At 38.1% G+C, this 13,477-nt stretch overlaps 1 protein-coding gene across 1 annotated transcript in view; it reads right to left on the bottom strand.

Annotated features, from left to right (window-relative positions):
• POLR3B (polymerase (RNA) III (DNA directed) polypeptide B) overlaps positions 1 to 13,477 on the bottom strand; it is a 103,890-nt gene that overhangs the window by 26,709 nt on the left and 63,704 nt on the right. Inside the window, exons 20-23 of the mRNA XM_006769338.2 lie at positions 10,592 to 10,801; positions 7,284 to 7,442; positions 5,572 to 5,689; positions 3,979 to 4,121 (exon numbers count right to left, since the gene is read on the bottom strand). Coding sequence (XP_006769401.1) covers positions 3,979 to 4,121; positions 5,572 to 5,689; positions 7,284 to 7,442; positions 10,592 to 10,801 — 630 coding nt within the window. The remainder of the gene's footprint in view (positions 1 to 3,978; positions 4,122 to 5,571; positions 5,690 to 7,283; positions 7,443 to 10,591; positions 10,802 to 13,477) is intronic.

The following is a 13,477-nucleotide window of genomic DNA, read 5'->3' on the forward strand; positions in this document are numbered from 1 at the left end:
GGAGGGATACTACTTTTAACAATAAAGATTAAAAATAAATAAAATAAAAATAAAACCTGACCAGAACACCAATCAAAAAATGGAGTGGGAATAATGTTTTACAATGAGTTGATTTCAGAAGAGATACCGGAAAACACAGCTCTATGTTAGGAGTATGTCTTTATATGAGTTTGGCAGGCATTTCTGGAACAAAGTATCTGGGGAATAGGATTTACTCTGGATTGGTGGCTGAGAAGTACTATGTAAAGTTGTTTATCCAGGAAGAATAGGAATTTTAAGAAGATGACCACTTAAGGAGGAAACAGAAAAGATATATTAAGAAATATTAGTATTCAAGTAAGACTCAGGAAAAGGCTATGTCTTACTCAAGGGGAAATCTCAGGGAACATGGCAATCCAGGGGACAGAGTGGTAATGGGATATCCCCTGCAGGAGCTATTATTTGCAAATATCTCCTATTTGGTTAGTTGCCTTTATATGTTTCGTTGGCGGTTTCTTTTGCTGTGCAGAAGCTTTTCAGCTTGGTAAGTCCCATTCGTTTATTTTTGCCTTTACTTGCCTTGTGTTTGGGGGCACTATGAAGAAAATCTTCTGGGGAGAAATATGGTCCAAAAAACTATTGATTGTGTGGACAATTGTTGAGAGACTGCTAATGGTATAGAAGAATGGTAATAGGTGTAAGAAAAATTAAGCAAATAAAAATATGAAATTATTAACTTTAGAAAAAAAAGTTATAAAACAAAGGAAATGCATCTAACAACTGTTTGGCTTGGAAGTGAAGAATATTTATGTAGTAATAGTAATGGAATCTAAATAATTAAATACCCCCAAATTATAATAAATCTGTGCTGGAAGTAGAGGTGAAGAGTATGGAAGAGAGGTAACAAAGTGGTAGGTCCTGCTATCCATCATATAATAGGAAATCAATATCTAAAATGGATGAATGAATATATAGCTGTCTAAGGAATTCACTACAAACTGTGAAGATAAAAATAAGAAGAAATTGCTTCTGGGAAGCAGAACTGGAAGAAAGGCAAAGACTGATGTTTTTTTAGTACAAACCCTCCCTTTCTGTACTATTTAACCTTTTTAAACCATGTGCATTTATTATTTAATAAAAAATTATACTTAAAGGAAATGAAAATTATGTTCAGTTAAGGGTTCTATGTCATTCCTTCCTTATATTACTCTGTTAAAAGGTTACAGTATCGCCCTAACCAGTTTGGCTCAGTGGATAGAGCGTCGGCCTGCGGAATCAAGGGACCCAGGTTCGATTCCAGTCAAGGGCATGTACCTTGGTTGCGGGCACATCCCCAGTAGGGAGTGTGCAGGAGGCAGCTGATTGATGTTTCTCTCTCATCGATGTTTCTAACTCTCTATCCCTCCCCCTTCTTCTCTGTAAAAAATCAATAAAATATATATTAAAAAAAAGTTACAGTATCTATTTTTTGTTTGCTGTTTTTTTTCTCAATCTTTTCAATAAAACTGATGAAGCTGTAAAAGGAGGAAATACCAAGGGAATATAGACCAATCAGAAGGTTTTCAACCTTGGATTAAAAACCAACTGGAAAAGGAAAACTAGCAAGATAAACTCCTCACCACAAACGAAAGGTCATCTAAACCCAGGAGGACTTCTTTCGGTTTCACATAGAGCCGTACAAGTCAAAGCCCCCCGAAGACTGAACAGATCTCGAAAAGCTGAAGTTTTAGGTCATTGCAAGTTGGAAACCACTTCTGTCAATGATACAATTATCTGTATCATATTAATAGTTTGAAAAATGCTATAGTGCAAAGATTTACTGACATTTTATGTAGAGGTCTGTATTTATAGGAACTTACTAATCAAGTGTGCTTTTCCATTTTCAAAAGTACTGCTTTGTCCATATTATTCATACACACAGTCACATATAATAGATCAAAACCTATGTAAAACCAATCCATTAAGAGTAGAGAATCTGTCCCTTTCTATTTCCTCTACCTTCAATTCATTCATATATTCAACCATTATCAACTACCTATTACATAACTACTATAAAAGAGGCTCTGTCAGACTTCATGAGAATAAAGACATAGTCCTTGTCTTCAGAAAGTTTAGGGGAGTTAGAACACAGTGGATAATCACTGAAATGTATGCCAGCCTTCAGGTATGCACAATACTCTGATGGAATAAAGCACAAGGATTTGGGATATGCGAAGTTTGTAAACTGATTCAGAATAGATATTTTCTTATGGTGTACACTGTTGTAAAGCTTCCAGTGCTGACATTTTATAAGAATATCAAGCTTTGCTCTTGTCCAGATAATAGGTCAAGTAAAACTGAGTCTGTAAACAAGGTTATGATGACCCCAGAATGACTTAGGAGTGTATCTCAGAAATTATCAAGACCAAGAGAGAAGAAACAGAGAATTTCATTGTCACTGGTAAGCAGCAGAAAAAACTAAAATCTCAAGATATGTTTTAAAAAACTCAAAAGGTATTAAGAGTTAGCATCTTAGAAAATTGTACAAAGCAAGGTGTCAAATTTAGACTTATACTGGAACCAACTCTTATAAAATACTGATAGGGTAAAATAATTCTGCATCTGTCAACTGAACTAAAATACTTTTGATGAAATAATATCTTAGTCTGAAAAACTTTCATTGATGGAATGACAATTAAGGCTGGATTGATTTGACCAAACAAATTGTAATATTGGATATACTTGCTTGGCAAATAAACAGTTAAAATCAGTAAGAATATTATAATATTATCAATTTTTAAAAAAGATACCACACTAGCAATTTATAAGCAAAGGTGAGGGTAAGATTCAAGGTTGAAGAGTAGAATGAGTAACAGCCACTGTGAATGATCTTGCTATCCTTTCTTTACCATTAAATACATATGTGCCAGGCACAATGCTCACTGCTTAATAATCAGAATAGTAGTTAGTTCAAGAGCATGGATTCTAGAGCCAGTCCGCCAGGGTTCAAAATCCAGTTTGCCAACAAACTGGGGACCTTGGGAGAACTACTAATCTTTCTGTGCCTCTGTTTCCTCTTCTGTAAAATGAGGATAATAACAGTACCTACTCCTAGTACTGTGTGAGAAGTGAGTGCTGAGAATATAGTCAGGCACACAGTACTACAAAAGTGTTAGCTGCTGCTAATGTTTTTGAAATTAGAAAGCGACAGACAAAGCCAAAATTCAAACCTCAGGATGAACTTTCCCTCTCTTAAACAATATATATATATATATATATTGACTAAAAGAGGTCATAATAATAATGAGTTCATTAATATGACACAATGCTTTGGTTTTTGAAAAAACAAACCACAAATGGATGAAAACCCAACAGTAACCCTCAATGAAAAGCGTGAGGCCTGCCAGAGGGATCTGATGGAGAAACACCATCCAGGAGGCGGAACGCTGTGCAGTGGACAAAGCACTGCACTGGAGTTGGGAGACCGGAGTTCTTACACCAGCTCAGTAACTGACTAGTCGGGTGCCCCTGACTGGCTACTTAACGTGTAGGGTCTCAGCTGCCTTATCTGTTACATAAAGGGGCAGGTAACTCTGAGGTATCTTCTATGCTGACATCCTATGATATTATGACCCAACAGAACATATAGTAGTTTAAATATGTACCTTTCATAAAAAAATAGGTATTACTATTGGTTTTTTGAACAGCTACCTATACTTCAGTAGGTACGTCATCTAGAATGTATTTATAGTTATAGCTCTGGTCCAAGAAGTTGCAGGAGAATGAAATAAATAGCACAGAGAAGCAATTCTACAGTATATTTTAAAATGCCTTTAAAATATAAACAGGTTAATTTGAGAAATCAAATAAGAATTTTGATGACAATGTAATAATTTTTCAAACATACTACATTTTTTAATATGGGAAAGATATCAAACATCTCTTACATATGTGGTTAATAAATATTTTACTATATTCAGTTTTACTAGAATAAACAAGCTGAGAAATGAAGCAATTTACCTTTTTGCCCATGACGACTGCTGAATTTGTCTCCAATTTCTGGACGCCTTGTCTGTCTCAGCAGCATTTTGATTAGGAAAGCATCTTCAGCATTTGAAGATATCATTACTTTTTCAATGTATGAATCTGTTGCCCCTTTGTAGCTAGTGTTAAGAGGAAATCAACAAAACAGAGTTTCAAACTGCCAAACCTATCACCCCCAGACCACAGGTTTTATTTAATACCTACCCCAGAATATTTTGACATTCCCATTTTGGGGTCTGAAAAATTACTTTCCTTTTTAATATTAATTCAATTACAATTTCCCATTTCTAGTCCTAGTTTAAAATGGCTAACATTTACTAACCATTTATTATGAGGCAGACATAATGCAACTTAATACTAACACATAGTATTAACATACTGTTATTCCCTTATTATAGACAAGGAAAACTGATGCTTAAGAAGAACGTGCCCCAGACACATGAAGTGGACCTGGGATTTGAGCTGATCCCTGTCAGACTTGACTCCAAGTTCTTAACCACTTTTACTGACTGAGCTTTCCCATCAACTTTTTCACATACTTTGCCTCTTCTCTTACCTGTGTTTTATACAATCAACATTATTAAGAGTCTAGTCTGTCAGACCCTTTGAGATTCTGAACATACAAAGATTAAGTAGACATGGCTACTGCCCAAAGTAACTCACAATACAACGAAGGATAAGAAAAAGGCGAGTACAGCGAAGATGCCAGGAAAGACGCAAGGGAGACAACCGTCAATCCTGTTAGGGTTTGGATATGACAGTAGTGATGGGGAGGGCAGGCTGTCAAGGACTGCTTCATAGAGGAGGTGACCCTGAAGCTGCGACTTCACCAGTGGAAGGGCATTCAGGTAGGGGGAGCAGTGGGAGCAAGTGCTGAAGGCCTGAACTAGGATGATATGTTATGGAGAGTAAGAGACAATTCACTAATATGGGGCCCAGTGTGCAAAGGGGTAGGCTAGAGAGGTGTGCCAAGGATCACAGTTAGTCCTGTACGTATTGTACCGCAGGTAACATTGTCACTGGGAGTTGTACTCAATCTACTCAAGTTTTCTTCTATTTGTTCAAGAGAATCACATGACCCGATAAGTAACTTAGAAAAGGAAATCACTCTGGCAGTACCAATAGAAAGCCTAAGAGATGGAGAGGTGCAGGGCTGGAGCAGATGTGCAGTTACAGTTAACTAGGAGTCCGCAGGAGAGGAGGGCCAGAACTCAGACAGCAAGCACCATCATCCAGGGGATAAGGGCACAGCTGAGGAGACAGAACCTATATGTTTTGCTGAACCTACAGGCTTTAGGCTTTGTGTGGCAGGTAACGGAAAAGAGTCAGGTTTGTGTTGCAGGTGACTGGCTGGATGGTGGTGCCACTCGTCAAGAGAGGGACCCTGGAGGAGCCTGTTTGGGGTGGAGAGGATGCTTTTGGTCTGGATATGGGGCCCTGTAAAGCTGTGCAAGTATGAAGCTAAAACCAGGCAGGCGTCTATCTGGAAGTCATCGGCAAAAGCAGAATGAGTGGAGCACTATGAGGGTGAATCTTTCTGCGTCTTTCCAAGGCACAATCAATACATACGTGATGGGCACATCTTTGTACTGTGGTTGCTGCGGCACACTGCTTCCTTCCAAGGGGATCTGAGTTACTGTGGGCATGGATTTATTTACGAGCACTTGTTTGTTTTCTACTTTCTCACCTAAGAAACAAGGGTTAGACAAATCATTACCATCTATGTGATATGTAAAGATTATTGAGGCATAAAACAATGTGATTAGACTTGGTCCATGAAGTCTAGACATGGAAAAAAAATGAGTTCATATAGTGGGAACCAAAGTTCAAAAGGGCTTGCTTGTAATTCTGTGAGCCCAATTTTAAAAATCATAGATTCAGATTACAGTGTGCATAAAATTAAGCAGTTTTAGGGGACCACATAACCAGAGAAATGTAGCAATTTTATATATCTCTAAGGTTGTCAGAACAGATTTGGACCATTTATTTTTATTAATAGTTACTTCAACCAGTAATAAGTCACTGCCAACTGAACTTGGGCAAAGGAAATAAAAAGATGTCTTTGATTTTCCTGCTGTTGTCACCTTTGCTTTGCAACTTTTCATGGTAAGCTCCAAAATCAAGTCCTATAGTACTGTCACAGCACTTATTTCCCAGCTCTATGACCTGGGTGAAGAGAGAAATTCTCCAAGGAGCAAAGGCAGCAAGGAGGGGAAGCCATGTGCCATGTGGCTCAGGACACCACAGCGGAGCAATACTCACCACCCATACACCATCACGGCAAGGTCATGCAGACTTCCCCTCCTAATAACCTCCTCCACCCAGCCCTTCTCTCCACATCACCTCAGCTCCTGTCGTCTGGTCCTCCGTGAGAGCTCTCGGTTGGTCCTCTGTTTTGGCTCCCCTTCTACTCTTTTTTCCACATGGTAGTCAGGATGACCATTTCATAATGAAAATACTAACATGGCTACAATGCTTTGCATCTGGTCCCTGCACACCCCCCCGCCCCCCATTTCTCTCTCTCTCTCTAAGACTCATGTTCACCATGCTCCCCTACACTCTCTTTGTTGTAGCTACACTGGCCTTCTTTCAGTTCCTTTAACTATCAAGCTGCAGGACATTTGCACAAGCCCTTCCCACTGCTAAGAACACACTCTCCCCTCTTCATTGGTTGACTCCACTTATCCTTGATTTCAGCTCACTTCAGAAGGAAGGCTGCCCCAATATTCCTAAGTCAAATACTCTTGCTGTAAAATGGCTTCATAGCTCCTTATATCTTTCCTTAATCTGGTTATTATTTGACATAAGTTTATATGTGCTTCTCTGATCAATGTGTTTCCCACACTAGCCCATAAGAGTCAGGGCAGGGGCTGTAGGTTGCATCAACAAAATTCATTATAAGCTTATAATGACAATGGAGTCACACTTTTTAGAGGCATTAGATTCTAAAGTCAAGTCTGTAAGCTAAGTGCACAAATGATGATATACTCAGGTAGATGCTGGAACATGACCTTCTTATTTTAAATATTTCCTTAAAGTGACTTTTCTATAATTCCAAATTTTTACTAGGAAAGTAGAACTAGAATAGATTACTGCTATGTAAAATATATGCATAAAAAGACAGAAATGAAATTCACCAAATAATGAACATACTGGCTGAGTTAGGGCAGTGGTTTTATAGGTTGATTTTTTTCTATTCCATTTACCAAGTATTCCGATATATTATAAAATAACTTTCATAATTTCAAAAAGCACACATTAAATTTTTTTAAGGCTTTTACCTGGAGAACAAATACCATTTGCATCTAAAATTTCATGTCGCCAGATGGGTTTCCTTGTGGCAGCATCCAATATCGGCCCCATCACTTTATCAAAAGTCTGATTGGTATATCGTTTCAATGTACACTTAGCATTTTTATATACAAGGCAACGCCCAAAACCTAAAGTGAAACCAAAATGGGTATCAGAACCACCAGTAATACAAACCTGTGAGAAAACACAGATTTGTGTTATTCACCAACCCACCCCATTCCACTCCCCCCTCCCTCCCCAAAAAACAAAACTGTTTTACATTTGGATAATCTGAGACTGGCCAAACCAAATAACAATCTACTAGTCTGAAGAACTAGCTCAGTATTTCTCCTCCTACCTACTGTCCATACAAACACTGGAATCCCTACAATCATTTTCAGCATGGAGTATACATATTTTATCACAGAGGAAGGTGAGAGAGAGAGATTCTTTAAGAGCACAGAGCCACAGAATGTGAGAAATGGAAAGGGCCTTAGAGATCACCTGGCATAACCCCTCTATCTATCAGGCGCTACAAGTGAAGTCCAAAGAAATTAAATGGTCATAGTCACCAAGCAAGTTGGTGGCAGAATTGAGACAAACTAAGTCTACTGATCATCCAGGGTTTCTCCTACAAATCATTTTGGTGCATAACTTTTGCTAACCTTCGCTGGAAAGTTTTTCTTTTTCTGATATTAGCATGTAGAGGAAGTCCCAAAGGAGCACATACAAAATTAATTTTTCTTCAAAGAGCACAGAAAATGAAAAGAAGCAATCAAATGACTTTAATGGCAGAAATAGTTCACCTCTGTCCTTAAGATTAGTTTACTTTGGTTTTATTTTTAGATCACATTTATTTAGTGGATGAAGGAAAAGAGCCAAGACTAACTAACAGTCTAAACATTAATAAAAATACGCAAAATGAGCAGAAGAACACCTTTAGATGGGACAAAAATCTCAACCACTGAATCTCACAAAAAGATCCATCAGCTATAGCATTGCCCAAAAAAGCTGTCATTCCTTCAACACTAAATATATGTTCCCAAGACTCTGTGACTGATTTGTTTCTTCTCCCACACTGGTTTGGTCAAGCAGATTTTCTTTTCTTTATAAACAATTTTTTTAAATTTATTGTTTTGTGTGTGTGTGTGTGTGTTTTTGTTGTTTTTTAAAAAAATATATATTTTATTGATTTTTCACAGAGAGGAAGGGAAAGGGATAGAGAGTTAGAAACATCGATCAGCTGCCTCCTGCACACGCCCTACTGGGCATGTACCTGCAACCAAGGTACATGCCCTTGACCGGAATCAAACCCGGGACCCTTCAGTCCGAAGGCCGGCGCTCTATCCACTGAGCCAAACCAGTCAGGGCTTTTGTGTGTTTTTAAAATCCTCACCTGAGAACATGTTTTCATTGATTTTAGAGAGGAAGGGAGAGAGAGAGAAATGTTGATTGGTTGCCTCCTATATGCACTCCAACTAGGGATGAAACCCACCATCTAGGTATATGCCCTGGCGGGGACTTGAACCTCCAATCTTTTGTTGTACGGGATGAGGCTCCAACCAACTGAACCACCTGGCCAGGCTGCTTCCCCCTCTCCCCACCCCGCAACCCCCTTGTAGTTATTTTAAACTGGATTTTTCTCTCTAATCTCTTCAGGATATACTCAGCCACATCAAAAGTTTGCTTAAATAGGAAAATGTCTCAGGGTTAAATGCTAGGTATTGCTGATGAAATACATGCATGACTAAAATCCTTCATTTAAACCCTAACCGGTTTGGCTCAATAGATAGAGCGTCGGCCTGTGGGCTGAGGGTCCCAGGTTTGATTCTGGTCAAGGGCATGTACCTTAGTTGCGGGCACATACCCAGTAGGGAGTATGCAGGAGGCAGCTGATCGATGTTTCTCTCTCATCGATGTTTCTAATTCTCTATCCCTCTCCCTTCCTCTCTGTAAAAAACCAGTAAAATATACATTTAAAATTTTCCAGCAAAAGCAGAACACTTTCAATAAATCTAAGAATGTGAATTTAGAAAATCAATCAGGGAAAAGTGGTTTTCTAAATAAACTATCTGTGCTCTAACGTAATTTTTAAATATGAAGGTGACTGTTCAATGAAACAACACATTTCTACAAGTAGACAATAGATGAAGACATTTGTGTATCTTTGAGAAAGGTCTTAGCCATTATGGCTCCTAGTAAATTGTGTATGGCCATACTACACTCTGCTCCAAGAGACAGCTACTCTGGAAACATTACATGATCTTCAGATTTCGTACAATGGCCATTAACTGCAACATGCTGGAGTGCAGTGTGAATCTGAACTGCATGAAATCAAGAAGTGTTTTCTTTTAAGGGTAAATGGACATTTTATTTACAGGTGGTAGCCTCAAAGCTAGTGGACAGTAAACTCTAATCGTTAAATTGTGCTGCGGAGTTTCTGACAGATATCACAAAGTCTTCAGATTTCCACATAAACGTTACCAGTTAATCAGAAAAGAAAACATCCAGTTTTAAAGCATGGCTGTTGTCATTTGGAGGGAAAAAAAGAGGCATAAATTAAGTGCAGCCAACATTAATGCCAAAGACACATGTCTAGGAGTACTATTATGGCTGCCTAGCAACTACAAAGAGTGAAGGGAAGGCAGAGTGGGTATGCCAGAGAGCAGAAAAAGAAATACAGCTTACGAAGAGACAAGTCAGACTTCAGATCAGGTGATGGCTAACAAATCATAAAGTGGTGACCTGCAAAAGCAAACTATCAAGAAACTGAGAAAGAAAATCGTAAAAACTGTAAGTCAAGGTTGATGTATGTGTATTTTTAAACTTCCATCATTTTGCCAACAAAAAGGTCTAACATTATGAGGTTGAGTTATACAATAAATAAAATAGCCTTTTACTTACAAATATTGCTACCACCCTACCAAACAGGTTTATTGTTGAATATATATCTAGATATATTTAAAAAAACCATATTTCATTTATTATAATTTCTGCTGGAAAATAAACAAATTTTTATATGTTTTCTGCTGAGGAATTGCCTCAAGTCACCAATAAAGTAAAATAAGAAAGAAAAAAGATTACTGAATAATACATTTTACAAACTACCTCTATATAATGTTCATTTCTTAAAAAATCAACACCACAACATAACTGCCTCTTGTTTGTATATTATAAAGTTATAATCACTTGAAACTGACATTAGCATTTTGACACCAAGTGATTTTTACACTGATCATCCCTTTATCTAATTCTGTACCAAGCACTTGTGGTGTCAGAGCTTTGAAAATTCACTTACCTCTGTCCAGGGAGGCCTTGTTTAAAACAAGAGCATCTTCAATATCATAGCCACTATAACTCATCACAGCAACTGTCGCGTTCTGTCCAGCTGGCAGTTTCTCAAATTCTATCAACTCAATGGTTTTTGTTTTAACCATAGGTTTTTGTGGGTATGCTAGTAGATACATGAGAGTATCAATTCTGTTCCGCTGGTTATATCCAATGGTACCTTCATTGACATTGAAAAAAACAAAATGCAATATTCTAGAATGTCAACTAATTAGGCAGCAATGAATACAGTGATAAACATATTAATTTCATTAATTGAAACGGAGAAAATCTTTAGGTCAAACATTTCAAAAGCAATACCCTCATAGTGGCTAACAACTTTTAAAAGCATTTTTTTTCTCATCAACATCAAAATTCCCCCACAAAGAAGAAAAATCGCACTCAGGTATACTAATCTAAATAATTTCAGGTTTTAGATTTATACAATTAATCCCAGTTGAGGAATTTTAGTCTCCACTGGTTAATATAGTAAGTCAGTCAACAATTCTGTATTGGGTTCTACTACTAGTATATTCCAGGCATATGTCCAGTTGCTGGGGGAAGGTAACTGGAGAACGCACCCTGGGCTGAGGCAAGGAGTTTATACAGCGGGCAAACATAAAGAGAGACCAACAATTAATAAAAGTTTTAAATGAAAAAGAAAGCAGGAGAAACAGAACAGAGAAGAGGAAAGTGAAAGCAGAGAATAGGCTTATTCATTTGCCTAACCATTTATTAAGCAGTTAAACACCGACTGGCCCAGTAGTGGAGATAAAAAGGACATGTCTTTCCCTTAAGGAATCTAAGGTCCCACTGAATCAGGGATGGGCTCTTCCCTCATTAGCAATCAGCCTGTCCATCTGACTGGACCTTGAAAAGGTATTACCATCAACTAAAAATGAAATTAAATCCGAGTGTTACTTGCCTTTCCCTTTTCCCTCTAGGGAAGCAGTTCTCAACCTGTGGGTCGCCACCCCTTTGGTGGTTGAACGACCCTTTCACAGGGGTCACCTAAGACCATCCTGCATATCAGATATTTACATTACGATTCATAACAGTAGCAACATTACAATTATGAAGTAGCAACGAAAATAATTTTATGGTTGGGTCACAACATGAGGAACTGTATTTAAAGGGCCTGAAGGCTGAGAACCACTGCTCTAGGGGTTTATTAGGGTTCACGGACTTGCCTGAAAAAAAAAAAAAGCTTTCGCCCTCGGGGGCTTGCTCCTACTCAGAGACCTTAGAACTGGGAAACTCATGTTTACCCTACTGCTGAGCTTGAGTGTGGGCTCCTGAGCCTCTTTAACTTCTCTGGAGTATCTCTTCTTTTCCCCCTTGAGTAGCAAAGAAGTCTCTCTCTTGCATGTGCTTCCACAGTGATACATCCACAACAACCACATACCTCAAGATGCCTATGTGCCATTTAATGGAGTTAAACTCTAAGGCAAGCCAACACCAAAACTCACTACCCGCTTTACCTTTTTCTCTGTACTCATGTCATTAAATCAATGGTGATTTCAATTCGGGGATGAAAATAACCTACTCGGATGTGATGAAAGAAATTCTGGAATCTGTAGAGTACTAAAGAAATGAGCACCTACTACATTGCTGGGTTCACTACAGATGCTCAATAAATATCAAGTAAATGAAACTGAAGAGCTGCATTATATTCTTTATGACAGTATATATTTGTGCTTAAATCTCTAGAACATTTATCAAAATTCAGCTGAAAAACAACAGCTATGCTCAAAACCTCATGAACTTTTTGTCAAATTTACACTATACATTGCCAATTAATTTGTTATTTTAGTGCCAACTAGTAAAAGGGACAGGATACCTGGTAACAGATCACTTACTGTTAGAAATAAAATCACTGCTGCTTGGACCGTGGCAAAGTTCATTGGCAGTAAGTTTGTCCTTTCACATGAAATCATTTAAATTTATGTTGAGATTTCAGCTCCAATTGTATACTTTAGCCACCATCCCACCAGGCTGCCAAACATGTCTTCTGAAACCCGAGACAAGCATTATTATGCAGCAGGGGAGCATAATGGCTGCACCTCTAAACAATGATGAAAGAGACTGGATCCTGTTGTAAATTGTATCAGGCCCAGAACATAATTCTTGAACATTACAACTGACCACTGAATGGATGCACAGCAAAACAGTTTAGCAAATGTTTGGTGCTTATGATCTCATCAGAAATTTTTCTTTAAAGGCTTTTAAAAGAAATTGAAGGAATATACATGCAAATCCATTTTTAGCAGCACTGACAGTGGTGTGCAGGTTAAAATATGATTTATCAACTATGACTTCTATATTGAAACACTTCGAAATGCTACCATACCCCATATAATTGTTATAAAAATCATAATTGACTAGCTAGCTATTTTGCCAATAATAAGCTTTTTGAGAAAATATCATACAGAAATTAAATAATAAGACTAGTCTGGGTGAAGCACATGTTCAAATTAGAAGGTCTCTATTAGTGTTTTCAGCTTCCTTAAAGAACATTATATATATATATATATATATATGCCCTCTCGAAGTCCAGGAGCCCTTGGGGGATCATAATTGACTAGCTAGCTATTTTGCCAATAATAAGCTTTTTGAGAAAATATCATACAGAAATTAAATAATAAGACTAGTCTGGGTGAAGCACATGTTCAAATTAGAAGGTCTCTATTAGTGTTTTCAGCTTCCTTAAAGAACATTATATATATATATATATATATATGCCCTCTCGAAGTCCAGGAGCCCTTGGGGGATGTGTGACTGACGGCTTGGGGGAGGGCCTAAGCCGGCAGTCGGACATCCTTAGCACTGCTGCGGAGGCGGGGGAGGGTCCCGCCCC

Source organism: Myotis davidii, unplaced genomic scaffold (assembly GCF_000327345.1).
Source record: "Myotis davidii unplaced genomic scaffold, ASM32734v1 scaffold120, whole genome shotgun sequence".
NCBI lineage: Eukaryota > Metazoa > Chordata > Mammalia > Chiroptera > Vespertilionidae > Myotis > Myotis davidii.